Source organism: Cottoperca gobio, chromosome 11 (genome assembly GCF_900634415.1).
Source record: "Cottoperca gobio chromosome 11, fCotGob3.1, whole genome shotgun sequence".
In the NCBI taxonomy this organism is placed as follows: Eukaryota; Metazoa; Chordata; class Actinopteri; order Perciformes; family Bovichtidae; genus Cottoperca; species Cottoperca gobio.
The window spans coordinates 527501-545920 of record NC_041365.1 but is presented as its reverse complement, the minus strand read 5'-3'; the positions used below and the strand labels follow the sequence as shown (position 1 = coordinate 545920).

The window sequence follows — 18420 nt, the reverse complement described above, 5'->3', positions numbered from 1 at the left end:
GAAGAACTAATGTTACATTTCTAAACCTAACCCTAACCCTAACCCTAACAACGAACTAAACCGTAATTTTGATCATGAAGATCAGTCGAGTTCGACTATAAGAAGCGAAGGAAACATTGCTGCACAATTGTTGTACATGAACACATGGTGTGATGTTCATTGTAGTCTAAGGCTGCGTAAACTTGCATTGAGCAACTACCAGTGTTGTAGCAGTCTCTAGAGTTCTGAGTGGCAACAAAACTCAAAGTATCTTCCTGTGCTCAAGATGCAGGTTTGGTTCACGTAAGGTTCAGAGAATCGTAGACATTTCCTGTGAAGGAAAAGGTCCAACACAAATGGGAACACTTGACTTCGCTTGGCTCCAGTTCCAGCTGAGTGATCTTCCTGTTACGCCCGTTTAGTATTCAATTCAAAAATAGTCACCAACCCTGGTCACCTGGCTTGTTTAACTACAATAATCTGAGGCCAGGAAAAGAGAAATCGCACCACTTAAGCATCAAAGCCTACTAGCTTTGCTCACACCTATATTCACACACTGATATTTTCCTGTTTGAGCCAGGCTTCGGTTACTTCTCCTGTCCCTTTGAAGAAGTGCCTGATTTGGCTGAAAGAGGTCAAAGTAGAGCTCCGACAGGCTTGACAGATCAAAGCAGGAAACTGTCCAAATCGGTCTTGATTCAAAGGTTCAAACATCCTTTTTTAACTCTCCCTTTTTGCAAATTGCATTGGGCTTTCAACCTAATGCATCTCCAAAATCAGGGTTGAGACAAAGGGAAGTATGAGGGCATCACAAGCTGGGCCAGATGGACCACCAGTTGTTGTTTCTCTCACTCTGTACATTAAAGAAAAGGCTGACTTCAGTAAATCTCGAGTCTTATTGATCTTGCTTGCCACACGGGGATGCCAGAATTCAACATGTGAACGTGCGCAGACGCACGGTTTTGAATATTAATGGGATTGGAGAAAGGTCTGGCTGTCTTGAGCTTTCAGATTGTAAACTACACAAAAGAAATGCGGCTGCGTTTGCTCTTTAAAATTTGATCTTGCAATTTGATAAATGTTATTTAGGAAACATGATAGGTATGACATTTTTCGAGCAATACCACACACAGTTGTAAAGGCACTTCTCATTCTCTCTCGCTTTCCATCACCCTCTCTCTGTCTTCCTGCAGTAACTGATATGCACACACAGAAGCACTCACTGTTCTCTTTCATTAATAAACAAACCAAGATGTACTTCCAGTCTCGTCACACACACACAAACACACACACTCACAGGCTTGCTCCACAGTATCCCACTTTGCACTGCAGCTAGTAAGTCTTTTATGGCAACCATTTCAAAAGTAAGATTCATCCACTTTATATAGCTGGCCTAATTTGTCTACTCCAGTCCCCTCTGAGCGCTGCCATCCATGATGACGACGGGGCACTGAGCAGACTGCACAGCACAAGAGAGAGTGGGGACAGAGTCCCTCTGCAAACACCAACATTTAGTTCTGAAAGTTTGGTGTTCTACTTATTAAAGCATTGAAAAGACCTAAATAAAAGTGCATTTAGTTTGGAAATATATACGAGTGCTGAAATGGCACAAAGTATACTTTATGTGAGAGCTACTGTGATGCTGAGACGGGTTTTAAAGAGGACATGCTGGTGCCTTTAAAGCCCTCTTGACAACAATAAAGGCTCGCACTATAAAGAAACTGAAGCGTATGCTTCAACAGAATTTATTATCACCCCCCCCCCCCCTCCCGACTAACTAATGTCCACAAAGTTTGTCCAACGCAAAAAAGTCTCCAAAATGTCCCAAAAAACTGAAATGAAATATACTTGTTCTCCCTTCAAATGGCAAAAATACAAATCAGGGAAAACAAAGCATTGCAGTAAAACACCAGAACAATCAAACTCACCGGACGTAGTAATTGGGACCTTGGTGTATTTCCAGTCCTCTGCTCAATAGTTATTGTCCTCATCTCCGAGTTCTTCAGATGGACGAGGAAGAACCATAAAAAGGAGTTCAAAGCGTTCTTCCTCCTCTGAAGGCTGCAAGGCTCCTTCATTATTCTCTTCCCTTGTTCCCCGGGCCACGTTTCCCTTGTTATCTATGTGTTATACATGGCAAACAAATAAAAGCTTGGATACTAGGAGACTGGGAGAATTTAGTTTTATTTTCAATCCAGTAGAAAACAAGTAACGCAACTTTTTGGATGCAAACCGCCTCTGACAACCAACCAGAATCAAAGCATGGGGTGACATGGATATAGTGCTAAGCCATCACATTTTTACGAAGGGAATGCATCCTTCCCCTCATATGTATGGCGGTGTCACAGTTTGACATCTTTTTTTGTGGTTGTTATGCAAGTCTGCGTAGTAATGCATCTTTTTGTAGTTCTTTTGCATCACGTTGTTGTTTTGCGTCTCTTTGTAGTTTGATTGAAAAGCATTTTGAATATATGAGATTCATGGCTCTAACGAATGATCATCTCAGCGGTCAGTTCAATGTGAGGTCTTTCAGTGTTGACAGACCTCCGCCCTACGTTTCCCCCTGGCACTACTTTAAGTACTAACATTAACACTTTATAAGTAAATACTGGTTTGTTTCCACTATTATTACAAATATGACAATGTTCTGAATAAGATACGCGTCATGTTAACAGCTCATTCCAAATGTAGCATTATCTGATATGTGAGATATACCAATATTATTCAGGTTTCAGGAGCATGCTTTGTATACTGCGCATTCAGAATATTCATCTCAATCCGGGTTTTACTGCAGTTTGCGACAGTCTTCAGTTTGAAGGATTTTTTAGCAAAAATGTTTTTGCAGAACTTGGACGGTGATGAGAAGCAACATGACTGCAGGTGGAAAAGATGGGAAATAGAAGTTATTTAAAGGGCCTAGCTGTAGGACGAGGTCATGGTATGCACTGCTGCATGTAAAAGCATATTCTTTTTCATTTGCCATGTAAACAGCTTAGTAAGAATATTGTTTATTAATGGAATAAGCTAAAAAAAACAAGAGTTTGTGCTTATAAACATGGTCAATGTAAAGAGGATCAATTCATCTGTTGGGTCTTCTTAACATATTTTTATATATATATATATATATATATATATATATATATATATATATATATATATATATATATATATATGTAGTATCTCCAGCCATTCATCTCCATGTAGTACCATCGTGCACCATTGAGGCCCCACTTTTGAGCTTTGAAGAAAAGAGAATCTGTGTGTGCCCAGCCCGCTCTTTACAGAAGCCATCTCTGTGCACCTGGAAGATCAACCTGCAGCTCAGCTCGTCCCACTTAAAGCACCACGGATCAAGAGACGGTCGCATCTCCTGATGAAGCAGCAGCTGATGTGCGTCTGTGGGAGGCCGATTGTCACAGTCTTCACAGGCAGCAGCATGCGATGTTCCTCTGATGGTGTGAATCTGCCAGAAGATGCGATCCAGCTGTCCACCATATCTGCCCACAGTATCTCCACCTCTAACACACTCACACAGCATTTTAACACATTCTCCTCCACACTGTGTACCCCACCAGCGTCAAATAGACAAGACAGCCTGGCCTCCTGTCTCTCACTTCCATGTATTCTCCCACATGGACGCCAGGTTGACTGCACGGAGGTGGGGACAAACAGCAGACTGTCTTGAAGGCAGCTCCAGCCAAGAGGAAACATCACAGACTGATACATGGCTCGCTCATATTCAAGTCTACTTTTATTGATCATGGCACAGCAACATTTACTTTCTTTTCCACCCTTGCACTCTTGACAGTTCATTGATTCCAACAAAGCAGATGGCTTCCACCACCATTACTTATCTTTCATTACATTATAGGAGACACAGAAATCATTATTTTAGACATAATAGCACATAAAGACTGAAAAATGATCTGTTTTGGATATGGCCTGTTGTTTCATCTCAAATGATGGTTTCTATCCCAATATCTAATGTTCCATCCTCTGAGCCGCTAGCTTTTTCAATATACTAAATGGAGCCTCTGGCTTGGGTAATGCCGTCTCTGACCAGCGAATCAGGACAGAGAAATTTGTTTTTAATACAGGAAAGTACAGTTTTGACCTCTAAATGTAACTCAGCACCACAGGCAGCCGTAATACCATCAGTGATAATGGCAGAAAATGGCATAGAGGGGAATCAAATCAACAGAGGCATGATGGATAAATGGAGGGAAGTTAGTAATGTCTGTCTTCACCCTCTGTCCTCTTCTCACATGCTGCTCTCTTCCCGAGTCCATCTCGCTCAATTATCATAAGTGGATGCTGCCGCGCTGAGAACAAGCCAGCGTCGGTTGTGAAAGTGTTGCACATTTGCGGGGAGGCTACATGCGAGTACATGCAAATAGGCCGCCGCATTAGCATTTGATATCCTCAGGGCTGCAACAGGCCGAGCAATGCCAAGATGTGGCGGCGTGTGTTTGTGTGGAAGCTCACAGTAAACTCGGCCGCAGCAAGATAGTGATCCACTCTCTCCGGGCGTCTGTAACTCTCTGGCGCGGAGTCTAATTTCACGTGGCAAAAAGGCAGAGATACTGAATAACACGCAGCCAGAATGTTAAAATAATCAAGTACTTGAAATGCAGAGGTCACGTGATTCTGCCTGAATGGGAGAATACAGCTTGCCTTGCAGAAAATAAAAAGACTTTGTCTCATGTCTAATCCAAGAGTTAATAGAAATTAAATACGATTTCACAGCACACTATAACGGGAGTGCTCATTTTATGGTAAATTAAGGCTGTAACAATTTCATTTGTTGGAAGAGGGGGTGGTCTGTGGAAGCAGCTTGCAATCAGCAAAAGGCTTCAAGTGTCTTCGATGTCAGACAATAATTACATGACGTTAATGCATAATCATTCAATAAAGACATGAGACGTAGAAGATAGTCCACATAGAACATGAGGTCGTCTCTGGTTCTTCTCGATTCCCAGCTGCAGTCTTCGTCCTGTTCCCGTGGGAGTCTGAGCCAGCTCCTCTTCCCGCACTTCTTCATCAGCTGGCTCCTGGGGGTCACACGGCAGCCAGCCACCAACAGCACCCCCCCTGCCAGAGACAGAACTGGGGGGGCCGCACCTTTCAACAGGCCGCCCCTCCCCCCCCCCCCACACCTGAGGGCTTTCGTCTGACCACCTCCTTCATGCTGAGCTGCTCCTGTGTGCATGGCTTCACTGCAGGAGACAAAATGACAGGGAGACATCGGGGTGAGTCCACACGTGAACACACAGCGCATCATTGCCAGAAAATCAATTAACAGCAAACTCACACAAGTTCAACGCTTTATTCAAGCTTCAATGCTAAAACAGCTTTTGTTTTTGACATGTAAATAATATTAATTTAAAAAAGAAGCTGCATTCAACCCCAGCAGTAACAGAACGGCCATACTTCCTGCCTCGCTTTCACGCAACAAACATTTCAGCTGTCTGATCCAAAACATTATTTTTTCAGAAATTCTATTTTTAAATGTTATATTTTAGACAACAGAAGAGGAGAAATGTTATGTCATTATCTCTCTCTCTTCTTATACTCATACTAATCCAGACCTGAGAATAACTCAAATCTAATTGCACACTGCTGAAGAACCCCTTAAGTCACACGTCCTCGTCTGCTTCAGTGATTTAACGACAGATAAGAGGAAGAGTTTGGCAGCAAAGAGCTTCTTCCGTTTCATTTTTAAGCAGCGGCTGTAATAATTAAAAAAAAGGTCATACTCCTGCCAAGTAGCACAGCTCTCCAAGAGCAGCAAAGCATTTTGTTAAGTGAGACATAGTTACTGGCAAGAGTGCTGATTCTTGATTAGTGCATTTATATTTCCATCAACAGCTAATGTGGCCACAGGTCTCAGCTTTCAAGTATTTTGCAGCAGCTTCGGACACGACAGCGTATGAGAAGCAGACGTATTCCTTTTATAATTCAAGGTTTCTATGAAGTCGGGACATGAAACTCTACATAGTTTATCATTAAATAGGGAAAATTCTTCTCCGAGGGACTTTTGTGAAACGATTTCCAAAGCAACACACATTTTTCTCACATGTTTGAAAACTGGCAGCAGCCGCGTCGAACACATTCATCAAACGAGTGACCTTTCTATCAAAACGCATCTCAAAAATGTTCTTAAATGCCTCGTTATCCAGCTTCCCTTGACTAAAGTGCCAGCGACAGTTATGTTTCTCAAAGTCTGACCACCGAGCATTACTTTTGGAGCCCTCATTTAACTTTTCCTCTGCCTTCAAGGCACGGACAGGACATCACAAGAAATCCCTCTGACACCTTTCTCCTCCTGCTGGTTCCATTTTGGGAATCGCCAGCAGAGTCTTCTCGCTCCTGTTTTCCTTCTGTCAGAGAGCCTTCGGCTACGGATCCTCATTAGTCACTTTCCCTGAGAACACTCTGACACCGGCGTCGCGTTCTCCCTCGCTCAGACTCGCTGAAGGCTGGCGTGGCCACACACCAATTTACAGGCACTGTCAAAAAGCCAGACGACTTACAGGAGCTGGGCAATCATCAGAATCAACCAACCTTTGAAATGCTGTGAATATCACGAACGTGACGGTGCTGCATAATGTTACACCCACAGGCAGCTGCAGAAAACTTTTCTTGCACAATGGCCTTTTGGGGAAATGGGAAAAGTTAAAGAACCATACCAGTGGTTTTGAAGGTTTTAGACCATTACCTACAAATTGTGTAGACTTCACATTACAGCTTGAGACGGCTAATCCATCACAGCGGGGGATTTGTCAGCTAGCTCTTAGTGCTGATTTCAGATGCTAAAAAGCGTTCTTGAGGCCTTAGTAGAAAACCCAAATATGTACTCTCGCGAATACGAAGCTACAGCCAGTAGCCGGTTAGCTTAGCTTAGCTTAGCGACGAGGAACAGCTAGCCTGACTCTGTTCAAACGCAACGTTCAAAAGGTGAAATGTAAAAACTACAATTTGCAGTTTCACAGGGAAGTATGTGACCGACTATTTCTTGATTGGGACCAATTGCCAGGCAACCAGAGGAGAATCCAGGAAGTAACGAGGGACGTAAATCACAGGTTTCATCACAATACGATGATAAATTGATTATTTGGACAATACGATACGACTTGATTCACGGGACCTGCGATCGATATGATATGCACATCACTTACATTTATACCAACTCACAAAAAGCAACTAAAATATGATTTTTTAAATAAAAAGAATAAAAACACACCTCCTGTTCATAAAATGCCACATTGCTTAAGATTAAACTGTTTTAATGTTCAGGAAGGAGGCGTGTTGGAAAAGTGAATTTCAAAATAGATGCATACGTTAAAGATATGCATCTATGATATTGTATCGTTGAAGCGATACATCCCTAGAAGTAACCGGGCTTTGGTTCTAGGCTAGCGTTCTGCACATTACTCTGCAGGAACACAAACGTGAAACTACTCTTTTAAAGAGACTGCTGTCTGGAAACTGAGATCTCAGTCTGATTGTCCATGAAAGCACCAACAGGGAAAGATTCCAAAACTGAGCTCTGCTCGCTGCAAAGGCAATTAGGGTTTGACAAAATAAATGAAGGTGGATTTGTTCTCCATGATGGATTACACATTTCATGCAAGTTCCAAGTGTATGCAAGATGTTTCATATCGTACAAACGTGAACAGACACAAACAGCTGCCTGGAAGGTAGAAAAATCAATCTTCCAGACTCGCAGTATGGAAAGTGGAAATATGCAGGATGTTCGTTATTGTGCTAAAGCATGCAAAATGGAAATAGGTGCGGCGGCGGCGACGGCGGACCAACCTGTGGTTCGTACGGTCCCACTTCAGCAGACTGTCAGTCTCCGGGCACTCAGTGACCGATAGCTGTGCCTGAAGGAAGGACAAAGCCCAAATCAATACCCCGTCTAAAAACAGTGGGAGAAACTTGAGACAGATCATGCAACGTCTACAGGAGAAGATATGCTCATGCAACTCAAGCTTTTCTTTTTAGGATAACTTTGTACAGGCAGAACCTTTTTAAATATTACAGTAAGCAACCTTTACACAGCAAATAAAAAAAGTAACAGCAGCTCAACTGTACAGAAGATATTGACATAGATTTGGCTTTGTTCATTTTAGCAAGAGTTGCATTAACACTATCCTAATATATTTTGTTAGTACACAGAACAGTTATTTTGGTACATAGAATCCACTACTGTATGATATTGGAAGTTACGTTTTTCTTACTTTTTGAGTCGATTCTTTTTTGTTGCCATGACTGTAATGATATTTTAAGAAACTGTACGCATTTACCAGCAAGTTTATGTCAATGGATAAACACACTACGAAATTAAACATTTAGGGTTAAGTTACCTTTACAGTGGAGTTCTCTAGGTTATAACCATCCTCTCCATTGCACTGCCATTACTCTGTACTAAAGTAGCCATCGCGCCAGCGTCTTTCATGACAATGAAGCCTAGACCTGAATGGTGGTTTGAATTCAGTTAATTTTCAGATGCTATAAAAGCAATTCTCATTAACGATTACGACCACAGGTAAGAGGATTGAAAAAGTCTTATACATACCCAGGCATTCAATGCTTTAGAACTCTATACACATTAGGAAGCTATCCAGGTTATTTTAGAGGTCTTACCTCTGGGTCCTTTTTAAAAAGTATAGAAAGAGAGAGAAAGAATAAGTTGTGCTCTTTTGATAATCAATCAAGACATCATTTAGTAGGGTTAAAGGCTTCAGACGTCAATACATTCATTTAGATTTAAAATGCGGTTTTGAATGAGAAACAAATGAAAACACCTACATCTGAAGGTTGTTTAAAAAAAGGCCATTTCAGAATTTTACTAGGACAGGAAACAAATAAAGCAAGTTAAGTTTCATAAAAAACAAACTAAGCTTTATTGACAAACTCCTGCAAAACATCTTTTGGACAGATTTAGTAACCTATTTAGGCAAGCTTACACATGTAGCATAATGCATTTTATGGAGAGGGTACAGATACTAGTGGCAGAATAAGTACAGTTAGGATTTTTTAAAATATGTACAAGAGTTCGGATTGAGCTGCAGGATCCCTTCTCTTTAGAAAGAGAAGACCCATGTGGAGATTTGTGTCCCGATCCTTCTTTGTGTACTTTTGTGCATGCAGTTTATAGAGAGTCCGATCACAAAATGAAGACCTGAACTGTTTTTAATAACACGACGCCGTCTCTCCGCCGTGTTCTCGTTAAACAAATATTTTGTCTTCAGAGTCTTGAAATTAATTTTTAACATGTATAACAAATTGAGGATATGAGGACAGTCCATCTCAACAGTGTCTATTAGGGCTATATTTCAAAACTCTAAGTACAATGACAAATATTGCTGCCTAAGTCTAAATGGACAACGTTTTAGAACTATTTAAAAACAAACCATCATCAAGAATGATTCCATTAACATTGATTCTTTAACCTTCACTTAATTTAGGATTGTTTTTTTGTGTCTATATTACATAATTGAAAGTTTAAAAGGTCTTTTATTTGGCTATATTAACAGAATTTTGAAATGTAGCCTAAACGGGAATCTGCAACTGACCCTCAACAGATTCTTTGTATTTAAAAACAATTAAAATGTATTCCTTAGACAAGTGGACAATGAGCCACTGCTTCCACTAGAAATGACTACTCCCAAACAGTTTTAAAATTAAATATCAACAATGCAAAAAAAGCCAGAGGGAGGGGGGGGGGTCAAAAGGGTCAGAGGAAAAAAACACAGCAAAATAAATTAAAAATTTAAATTAAAAAAGAAGAAAAAAAGAGGACGCCAACTTCTCCTCTCTAACCCATCTAAAAGCCGCTTTGGTTGGTTGGTCGGTGGGTTGGTTGGAGGGATTGGTGGTTAGGTGGTTGGTTAGTGCGACAAAGTAGGGGGTGGGGGGGAGGGAGCTCGCGGTCAAATCTCAAAAACCAGTTCCGATTTTCAGTTCCCAATTTGCTCTCTCGTAAAAAGTCCAGTGTAGGAAAAGACCAAACCAAAGACAAAACGGACAATTACTTTTGTCGGGCGGCTTAAAGCGAGAGCTGCCGTGGGAGACAGGCGGTAGTCAGGGCGACACGTTAAGAGTGGTGAGTCCGCTTCAGTACTGTCGGTACGGGTGCTCCCGGTAAGGCGTCTTGGCACCTCTGGAGGGGGGAGGGGCCTTCCCTGAAGCTAGTCGCTGGGTCCCGTTCCAGTCATCCTGGCCTGGTGGGGCCACACAAATAAAAAAACACAATTACATTCTGGTTTCAAAGCACTTCAACATTTATCACAGAAAATGATTTGGTGGTTGGATTGTTATTGGAATAACGTTGGATAGAGATACAAATATTAGCGCTACCTATGGTCAAAACCTACACAGGGAACCTTTAAAGTAGGGGTGTCAAACATGCGGCCCACGGGCCAAAACCGGCCCGCCAGAGGGTCCAGTCCGGCCCGCGGGATGACTTTGCAAAGTGTAAAAATTAGTTGTTTTGATCATAAAGTAAAATACTGTTCCAGATACCCGTGACTAAATGTTGTGTGTCTTTGTAGAGACACTGTGATCTGTACGTTGTAACACTCATGTGTAAATGATAAACTGAACAACTGAACATCTTCCAAATGTATTTGTACTTTATTGCACTAAAACGAAGGGAAACATGTGGAGTTGTTGTTATTTACAGGTTATTATGATATTACTGGTCCGGCCCACTTGAGATCAAATTGTGCTGCATGTGGCCCCTGAACTAAAATGAGTTTGACCCCCCCTGCTGTAAAGTTGCCAGTTAGTTGCTTTTACTTTAAAATCTAAAATCAGTCATTGTGGCTGGTGATCCTTAAAGTCCATTAGAAAGTCCTGCTTCTGCTCATCTTTACATGCACGCTTTTTATATTCAGCACCTGTTTAACAGTCTAAACAAGGTCATCTTTGTTGACAGTGATAAAGGTTTTCCTCACCATAAGACTCGTACGACTCTGTGGTCTCTCCGTGTCCGTAGTCGTAGTATTCTGGCTCTCTGAGGGTCAAACACACGGAGAGATGAGAAGGAAAAATCACTTTAAATCCTGAATAACATGAAGTAGCTGCTGACTGTAATGTCTAGGGGGAACGATATTGGCTTCCATGAATAACATCAAAGCTTGGCTCTCGAGCATGGAACATCTTAGTCCCGGCCGGTTCTCCTGAACAACATCCCAACCATGAAACATGAAGTACCATCAGCGCTGAATTTGTGCCGCGTGGCTAAAAAGTGTTTCTGCGTCTGTGAAACGAGTCACTGAGAAGCAGGTGAGAAGCAAAGAGACGTCTGATTCACTCACGCCTGCGGCTGACTGTAATAGCTGTCGTATGACTCGTAGGCCGTGTCTGTGTAGCTCTCATCGTAGCCCTGGAGAGGAAACGGAGAGAGATTTAGCGATAGGCTTGTTCATGAATCATGAATGTCAAGATGTCCCCAAAGTACGACACTTGTACCAACGCAGACGAGCTCCCCTTGTGTCTCCAGCAAATCACTTATTTCTGTTTTGACGGACAAGCAATTCAAAAGCAACCGAGTGCCAAGACTCTTCCTTTCTCATGTTCCTTATTCTAATGAACGTCGACAGATATCTTTTACTCGCTCGTACAAAACAATATTCAGAATTGTGCGGAAATAATCCTCATTTAAACTAAACGGATAAAGTTAAACATCACTGGTTCTGGTACTTACATATTCCTCGTAGCCCTCAGCAGCGGCAGCAGGGGTGTGCTGGTGGGGGGGTGGATGCGCCATCCTATGAGGGGGTCCTGCGCCCTGAGGCCTGGCCCGGGGTGCCGAGGATCCCCTGGCAGGGGCTACTGGGGGTCCTCCTCGGCCCGATGGGACGCCCCTCACTGCACCACCTCTGGTTGGGCAGCCTCGAGCAACACCTCCCCTGGTGGGGGCTCCGCGAGGGGGCATGCCCCGACCCCTGGAGAGGAGATCAAAGAGTTAACGTTGTGTTCCTTTTTAATAAAGACATTTCTTTATTAAATCAACTTATCTTATACGGACAGGAGCGGACTCTGTAGAGAGCATTGCACATGTGTTATGTGACCATTGACAGCGTGTACTGTCGTCTCATGTCAAACGATGCCTCCTCGGCAGAAGTACACTAAAGAGTAAATATAATGATCTTCCAGCCTTACTCAGCATGTTCAGTGATACACAGATGTGTGTGTGTGTGTGTGTCCACACCTGTGTGCTCCACCAGGGGGAAGTCCGCGGCCCCTGACCGGAGGGCCCCCTCTGCCCCTGGCCCCATGCTCCTGGCCTCCGTTCAGGTAGCCCATCTCCAGGAACTGCTCTTGGCAGATATCATCCATCATATCCTGCACACACACACACACACACACACACACACACACACAGTAGAGAGAGAGGGTGAGAAACAAGAGCACATGATGGGAGAAGTGGGCGCACAAATGAAAAAAATATAAATACAGAGAACGGGGAAGAACAGGAGGCAGTGTGGAAGAACGAGCGATGAATAAAAGAGCGAAACACAATTACAGAGCTGCTCACAACACGCCATCCCCCCTAATGGCTAACAGAGCGAGCGGAAGAGAAAGTCTCGGTGCCAGTGACTCAGAGTGTTAAAGAGAAGGGGGCGAGGGGGGGGGGCAGGGGGTCGTGGATGTGGGAGGCTGGAGAGCATCCATCCACGCTCCCCGCCTCCCTGTGCCTCTCAGTCATGCACATAAAGTAAAATCCCTTCTCCCTGCACTTCTTCACAAGTGTGTGACGGCATCAACAGTTACTTCACTTCATCTGCAGAAACATGAACTTGGGATGGATTAGGGACGCTGATGGATTAGGGACGCTGCACGTCTGAGCGACACAATCCGCCGCCTCCCTTCGGAGAGCGATGGCAAAGCGCTGTGACCCAATCAATTCTTTGATTTTGAGCTCTTATGATGGTGAAGAAGAAGATAAGTGTAAAGTAGAATTTGCAGCTTCAAATGTGTCTGCAGCATAAGCAAACACCAGCTACTAGAACGATTACACAGTCACGTCAGGAGGAGCAGTGTGACTGCAGATGTGTTTAACAAGCCAGCCAGGTGACACGTCTTTACCTGCCAAGGTCTTAATAAATAAACTCTTCTTTTTTTTTTACATTGCATTCAATAGAAAATAGAAGAAAGTGTCAGTGTGGAGAAATAAAAAGGACCTGCAAACCCTTCAAGGCTCTGCTTTGTAGTACAGGTGAGACGTAGAACATCGCACCAGCAAATCACATCCACCACAAGAGTCATTGATTCAAATACGGCAAGGATCCAAGTGAAGGATGTCTTGACAGGTTATCGACTTAAAAAGTAACTTTTTACATAACACGGCACTAACATCTGGTTCATCAGCTCATTCATCTCCTCTATGATCCAAATAATTATTCCTTCTATAGCACCCTGCACGCTAATAAAAAAAAAAAAGGTTGTCCGTCTTTGGCATGAGCCATTGTTAGAGCACTGCTGGCTCCAGACAGCAGACTGGGTTGGCCGGTGCTCAAGAATCTCTCAACATTGAACTAATAAAGTAAGCCGGGCGAATCCTAACGCATATCTGTCCTCACTCCCTGAAGAATCTCAGTGATGGACAGACATGTGGGCAGGACAAGTGAAAGAGTAATAACCTGCCGGCCACCTGCTTCAGAGTTTTAAGCCGATTGCTTATTACGTTTCGTTGCTTTGCGTAACTTACACTTTGTCTCGTGTTCAGGGATAAAGATCCAACTGTTTTCAAGGTGTATGTGTTTAAACATCAACTTTGGCTTTAGGTAATTGTAAGAACCATTTTACAATCTCTGTTTTATAAACCAAACAATTCATCGAGAACATATTGGCAGATTAAATCCATAATGAGAGTTCAATGTGTAGGGTTAAGTTGTCAACTCATTACGTTACCCCATGTGTCAGTTATCAATTCAAACTTTGGATTAATAAAGCTCCGTCTGACGAGTCCCTCGAGCCTAGAAGCTGTTTTACCAGCGGGTTAATTAATGGCAAAGAATAATTGTAACGTCCACACAGATGAATCACAAGACTCGAGCAGCAAACTGGGACTCACGGGAAACAGGAACTTCTTGACCTCCTCCATGGCGTGTGCCATGCGCAGGTAGGCCTCCGGCACGGGGGCGAACACCTCGATGAATACGTGCAGCTCCATGGACAAGTGGGCGTACTTGGGCTCGCCGCCTTTCCTCAGCCCCTCCTCCTGAGACAAAAAGGCAACATCACAGCGGCGTCAGGGACTCCGAGTGCACAGCCAACATGAAATGAATTATGCAAGAAGTAATCGCATTACGTCCGCATCAGAGGTCATCAAGCATAGGTGTGGTATTCCCTTCCTTTATATAGCTTAATAATTACATCGAAGTGGTAGATAACCGCTTTAGCGGGATATCCTGAAGACTCCTGGAGCAGATGTGCAGTGTGAGAATGCCCTTGGCTTCATGTTTATGTTCAATAGAGCGATCCTGCCAGTTGACACCATCTGGCCTCGCTGCCTGACATCGCTCTTAAGTACAGGCCAGATGTGTTATGGCTTCAGGTACCCTTCTCACAAGTGTGCAACACCAGATGTGTGTGTGTGAGAGAGAGTGTGTTACCTTGGATTTGTCTCTCATGGATCCTTTGCCCAGCACAGAGATCTTGGCTCCGGTCTCTTCCTGCAGACGTTTGATTGTATTGCCCTGAGGTCCCAAAATCTTCCCCACGAAATTGAACTAAATCGCAAAACAAAGCAGAGCAAAATGAGGCCTGCGATCAAAGCAGGGGCGAGTTTAATACCAAGAGAGTGAAGGAGCAATCAGTGTCAGGGAGGTCCTGCTGCTCATCCTGCAGCCTTAAGCAGTAGATTTACCAGAGAGGATCAATATGAGCCGCTGAAGGCTGCAACACCGTCACTTACTCTTCAATATGATCATCCAAGCATCGAGACAGAACTAAACTTGTGATCAAAACCTGCTATTTGTTCTCCCTCCTTAATCTTTGAACAAAGTATTTAAAGCATCTGTATGATCTGTCCCCCAATTAGCTGTCATGGCCAAATGCATTTAGCTAAGAGTTGCCCCCAAGGAAGCAATTCCGCCTGGAGTTGTAAAATTTGCATTTGTAATCTGAAACCACTCATGAGCTTTGTCATCACAGCCGACCGATGGACCCACTAAATGTAAGCCGGGCTTCTGGAGATCAGAAGGATGTCTTGCCCCACAGACCAGACACCTACATCATATTGATCTGAGGCTAGAGACGGGGAAGCATCTCTACATCTTATTCTTCTTCAAATCCTGTGTCAACGTCAAGAAGAAGAAGCTGAATACTAAAAGTTACTCAACAGGCTTTAGACAGCCACCATATGAAACGTAAGTAACTCAAACTGATGAGTGCAACAACGCGCCAGAGGAGCGTCACGCAGCGAGCAATGTGTTCTGCGAGTGTATGCTCCGGCTGCAGCCATTAGTAGACTAAGTGGAAATAATCGCCAACTACTTTGTAAATCTATTCAAATAAATGTTTCATTCAAAAATGGCAGAAAATGCTGTTTCCAGCCATTTCCTGCTCATCTGTTGTGCAGATTATCTTTAAAACAAGACTTTTAAAAAGACCCTGAAACCGAGTTATAACATTTTAGAGAGCAAACGATTGATCGAGATTAATCGATAATGAAAATAGTTGTAGTTGCAGCTTCAACATCATAAACCATCATCCTAAAATCAATGCAGCCAAAGGTGCGAGTCAGATATACATCACACTGATGAATGGATGAATCCCCCTGCCGTTAATAAGTCTCCACTCTCCACAGAAACCTTCTGCACTGCAATGCATGTGCTATCCTAACCATAGTAACATTTTGATCCTTTGATGGCGTTTTAAAACATGCCAGTATCGGCTGTAATTATACTCGGGAGCTTAGAGGTGGAGGTTTAGAGGAGTGATGAGAGTCCTCAGTAACCCCGTAGCTTCACGTAATTGAAACCCAGCTGCAGGATGAATTAAATCGTGAGGGTTTCACGGGGAAAAAGAAAAAAAAGGACAAACGTAGAAGGAGAAGAAAGCTCACCTTTGGGTACTGTTTGACAGGTATGAGCACGCGTTCCTTAAGTTTGATGTTCTTTGTTGTGAAAAGGTCCAGGTATGGGTCCGCCTCCTTTTTAGTCTCGTCTTTCTGGATTCTGTCAATTTCTAAAAAAAGAAAAAAGGGGGAGAGGGGGATCGTTTCAGGCATCGTTCATGCAGTCAAACAGGAAGTACATCTCACTTAAGAGGAAGATGTGTGTGCACTTACATTATTAAGGAAGTATTGAGTCAGAGATTTGACACACAACATCTCAGTGTCTGGGTTCACACTTGGCAAAAATGTTCTTCAACAAACAAGTTACATTTCTCAGCTTGAGTGGGAAACATACACATTGGTACATTTTTGCAAACTGGTTAACATCCTGAAAAGAGCTGAAACAGTTCATTAATCCAATAATTGGCAACTGCTTCGATAATCAATTTTCAAGCAAAACTCCAAAAAACGTCAGCTTGCAACTTCTTCAATGTGAGGATTTGTAGCTTTCATCATTTCAGACAGAATCTCTTCGGGTGTTGAGCTGCTGATCTGACAAAATAAGACACCTGGGATCTGTGAGCTTGTGATTAGGGCTGCAAAACATAAAGATTTGTTATCGTCAACGCGATATCTGCACAATAAACACAAAGCGAAAGACAGAATCGGTAGAAAACAGCACATTTCACTGTAAACAGTAACAGTAAACAGTAACTATCACCGTTTGTTTATTGGTGCCTTTTCAATAAATGGAAATAATTTATTTCAGTTTTTAGAATTCAACAAGCAACTTGTTGTATTTCAGCAGAAAGGCAGAACTGAGTACTTTAATATCTATAAGTTTCTTTATCGCGAGTAATATCGTTGCATATGTTCATCATATTGTGCAGCCCTACTTGTGATGGACATTTTTCACTATTTGCAATTTTCTATACAAAAAATAAATAAAGGAAGGAAAACATTGTTACTCATTAATAATCTAAATAAATCTTAAATCGTAGCCCGAATCGGGAACTTTTCAAAGTACAATTTTCTCAAATTTGAGAAGGCACCATCACCATCAGCTCTTCCATGGTGCACACAGCACCTGAGCCGGTGATGTGCAAACATGTCAGCTTCACCACAGTCTACCAGCTGCAGATCTGCGGAGCCCCAGTAGATAACAAAACGTGGGAACCCACAGCACACTTTGTCTTCGTGGATCACGCTCACTTTCAGAGATTCAGACTAGATCATGCACATCCTTTTACCATCTTAACCATTAGAAGCACCTGAGACACATGACTGGAGCAGCATAAAAGAACCATCTTGCAGGAAACATGGGCGACAAAACAAAAAGAATCCCATAATAGCACTCAATAACTCGCATATAACGTCCTATTTTCATGTTGCCAAAGCATCACTGTAACGCTCCTGTACAGATGTGTGGCTCTCCTATTGTACATCATCTCACAGCATCACTATAGTAACTTAAAAAGTCACAATCTGACATACGTGCAGTGTTGTCGCTTTAAAGATGCGTCCAGAAACACTGATAGGATCAGGCATGTTTTCAGAGCGAGCTGCCGACCACTAATACCAGAGGCAGCCTTTTCTTTCATCCCCTCTCCAGCTACAGGACCCGGAGCTGCCAAGGCTGCAGTCTCTTGCTCAAGGACACTTCAGCAGCATCCGAAAGACGGCGGGATTTGAAGGTCTCCGTCATCCACACGGTGCCGCCGCCTCTCGGCTTTAAAGTCGCGAGGTGACCTCCCCCAGTCACGGATACTGGCGCACATGTATCTGCTGCTGCGTAACGCACCTGCCAGATAATGATCCTCATCAGGGACTCGAAAAACGACTCAAAATCGAGTTCAAATTAAGACTCAGCGCGAGCACAAACAGTACTGAAGAAAACATTAAATGCGACGCAGCAGCACGAAAGCAAACGGAAATTATTGACATGAATATTTGAAACTGTGTCTCCCTCTGTGGTGTTGTGCTTCAGGCTATTTACAACCTCATACATTAGCAATCATGTAATTAACTCCTACATGCACCACACACGCATTCATTACTGAGCAGTGAACGCCGTGCTCTTGTTGCGGTTACAGTCCACGTCCAGTGCGCAAACACATGGCAGGCACAGTGTGCAGGTGCGCGTTTATTTTTGGGGTGCGTTCACGAGCCGTAACTCAAACTCAAAAGCATAAAGCTCCATTCTGAAAAAAAAGACAGCATTAACACCATATGGCAGGACTTTACCTGCGTTTAAAAGTTTCATGGCGTGCGTGAACGACGAGTCCAGGCTGTCCTTCTCCGCCAGCAGCTCGGGGAGATATTTTTCGTCGTTCTCCATTTTCAGTTTAGATGGGAAGGGAGTCAGT

General features: G+C 43.1%; 1 protein-coding gene across 2 annotated transcripts in view; it reads right to left on the bottom strand.

Annotated features, from left to right (window-relative positions):
• Window positions 1-3707: 3707 nt before the first annotated feature.
• Window positions 3708-18420, bottom strand: part of khdrbs1b (KH domain containing, RNA binding, signal transduction associated 1b) — a 14999-nt gene continuing 286 nt past the window's right edge. Inside the window, exons 1-11 of one of the 2 annotated variants that reach the window (XR_003833048.1) lie at window positions 18299-18420; window positions 16064-16185; window positions 14610-14726; window positions 14069-14215; window positions 12203-12336; window positions 11696-11936; window positions 11307-11374; window positions 10944-11002; window positions 10020-10208; window positions 7798-7865; window positions 3708-5195 (exon numbers count right to left, since the gene is read on the bottom strand). The exon at window positions 18299-18420 is cut by the window's right edge and continues 286 nt beyond it. Coding sequence is in view for 1 of the 2 variants with exons in the window: in XM_029443618.1 (XP_029299478.1) it covers window positions 10102-10208; window positions 10944-11002; window positions 11307-11374; window positions 11696-11936; window positions 12203-12336; window positions 14069-14215; window positions 14610-14726; window positions 16064-16185; window positions 18299-18392 (1089 nt within the window). In the remaining variant the exon portion in view is untranslated. Of the gene's footprint in view, window positions 5196-7797; window positions 7866-8864; window positions 10209-10943; window positions 11003-11306; window positions 11375-11695; window positions 11937-12202; window positions 12337-14068; window positions 14216-14609; window positions 14727-16063; window positions 16186-18298 lie in introns of those variants that run through there. The other variant, XM_029443618.1, reaches the window with a different exon arrangement.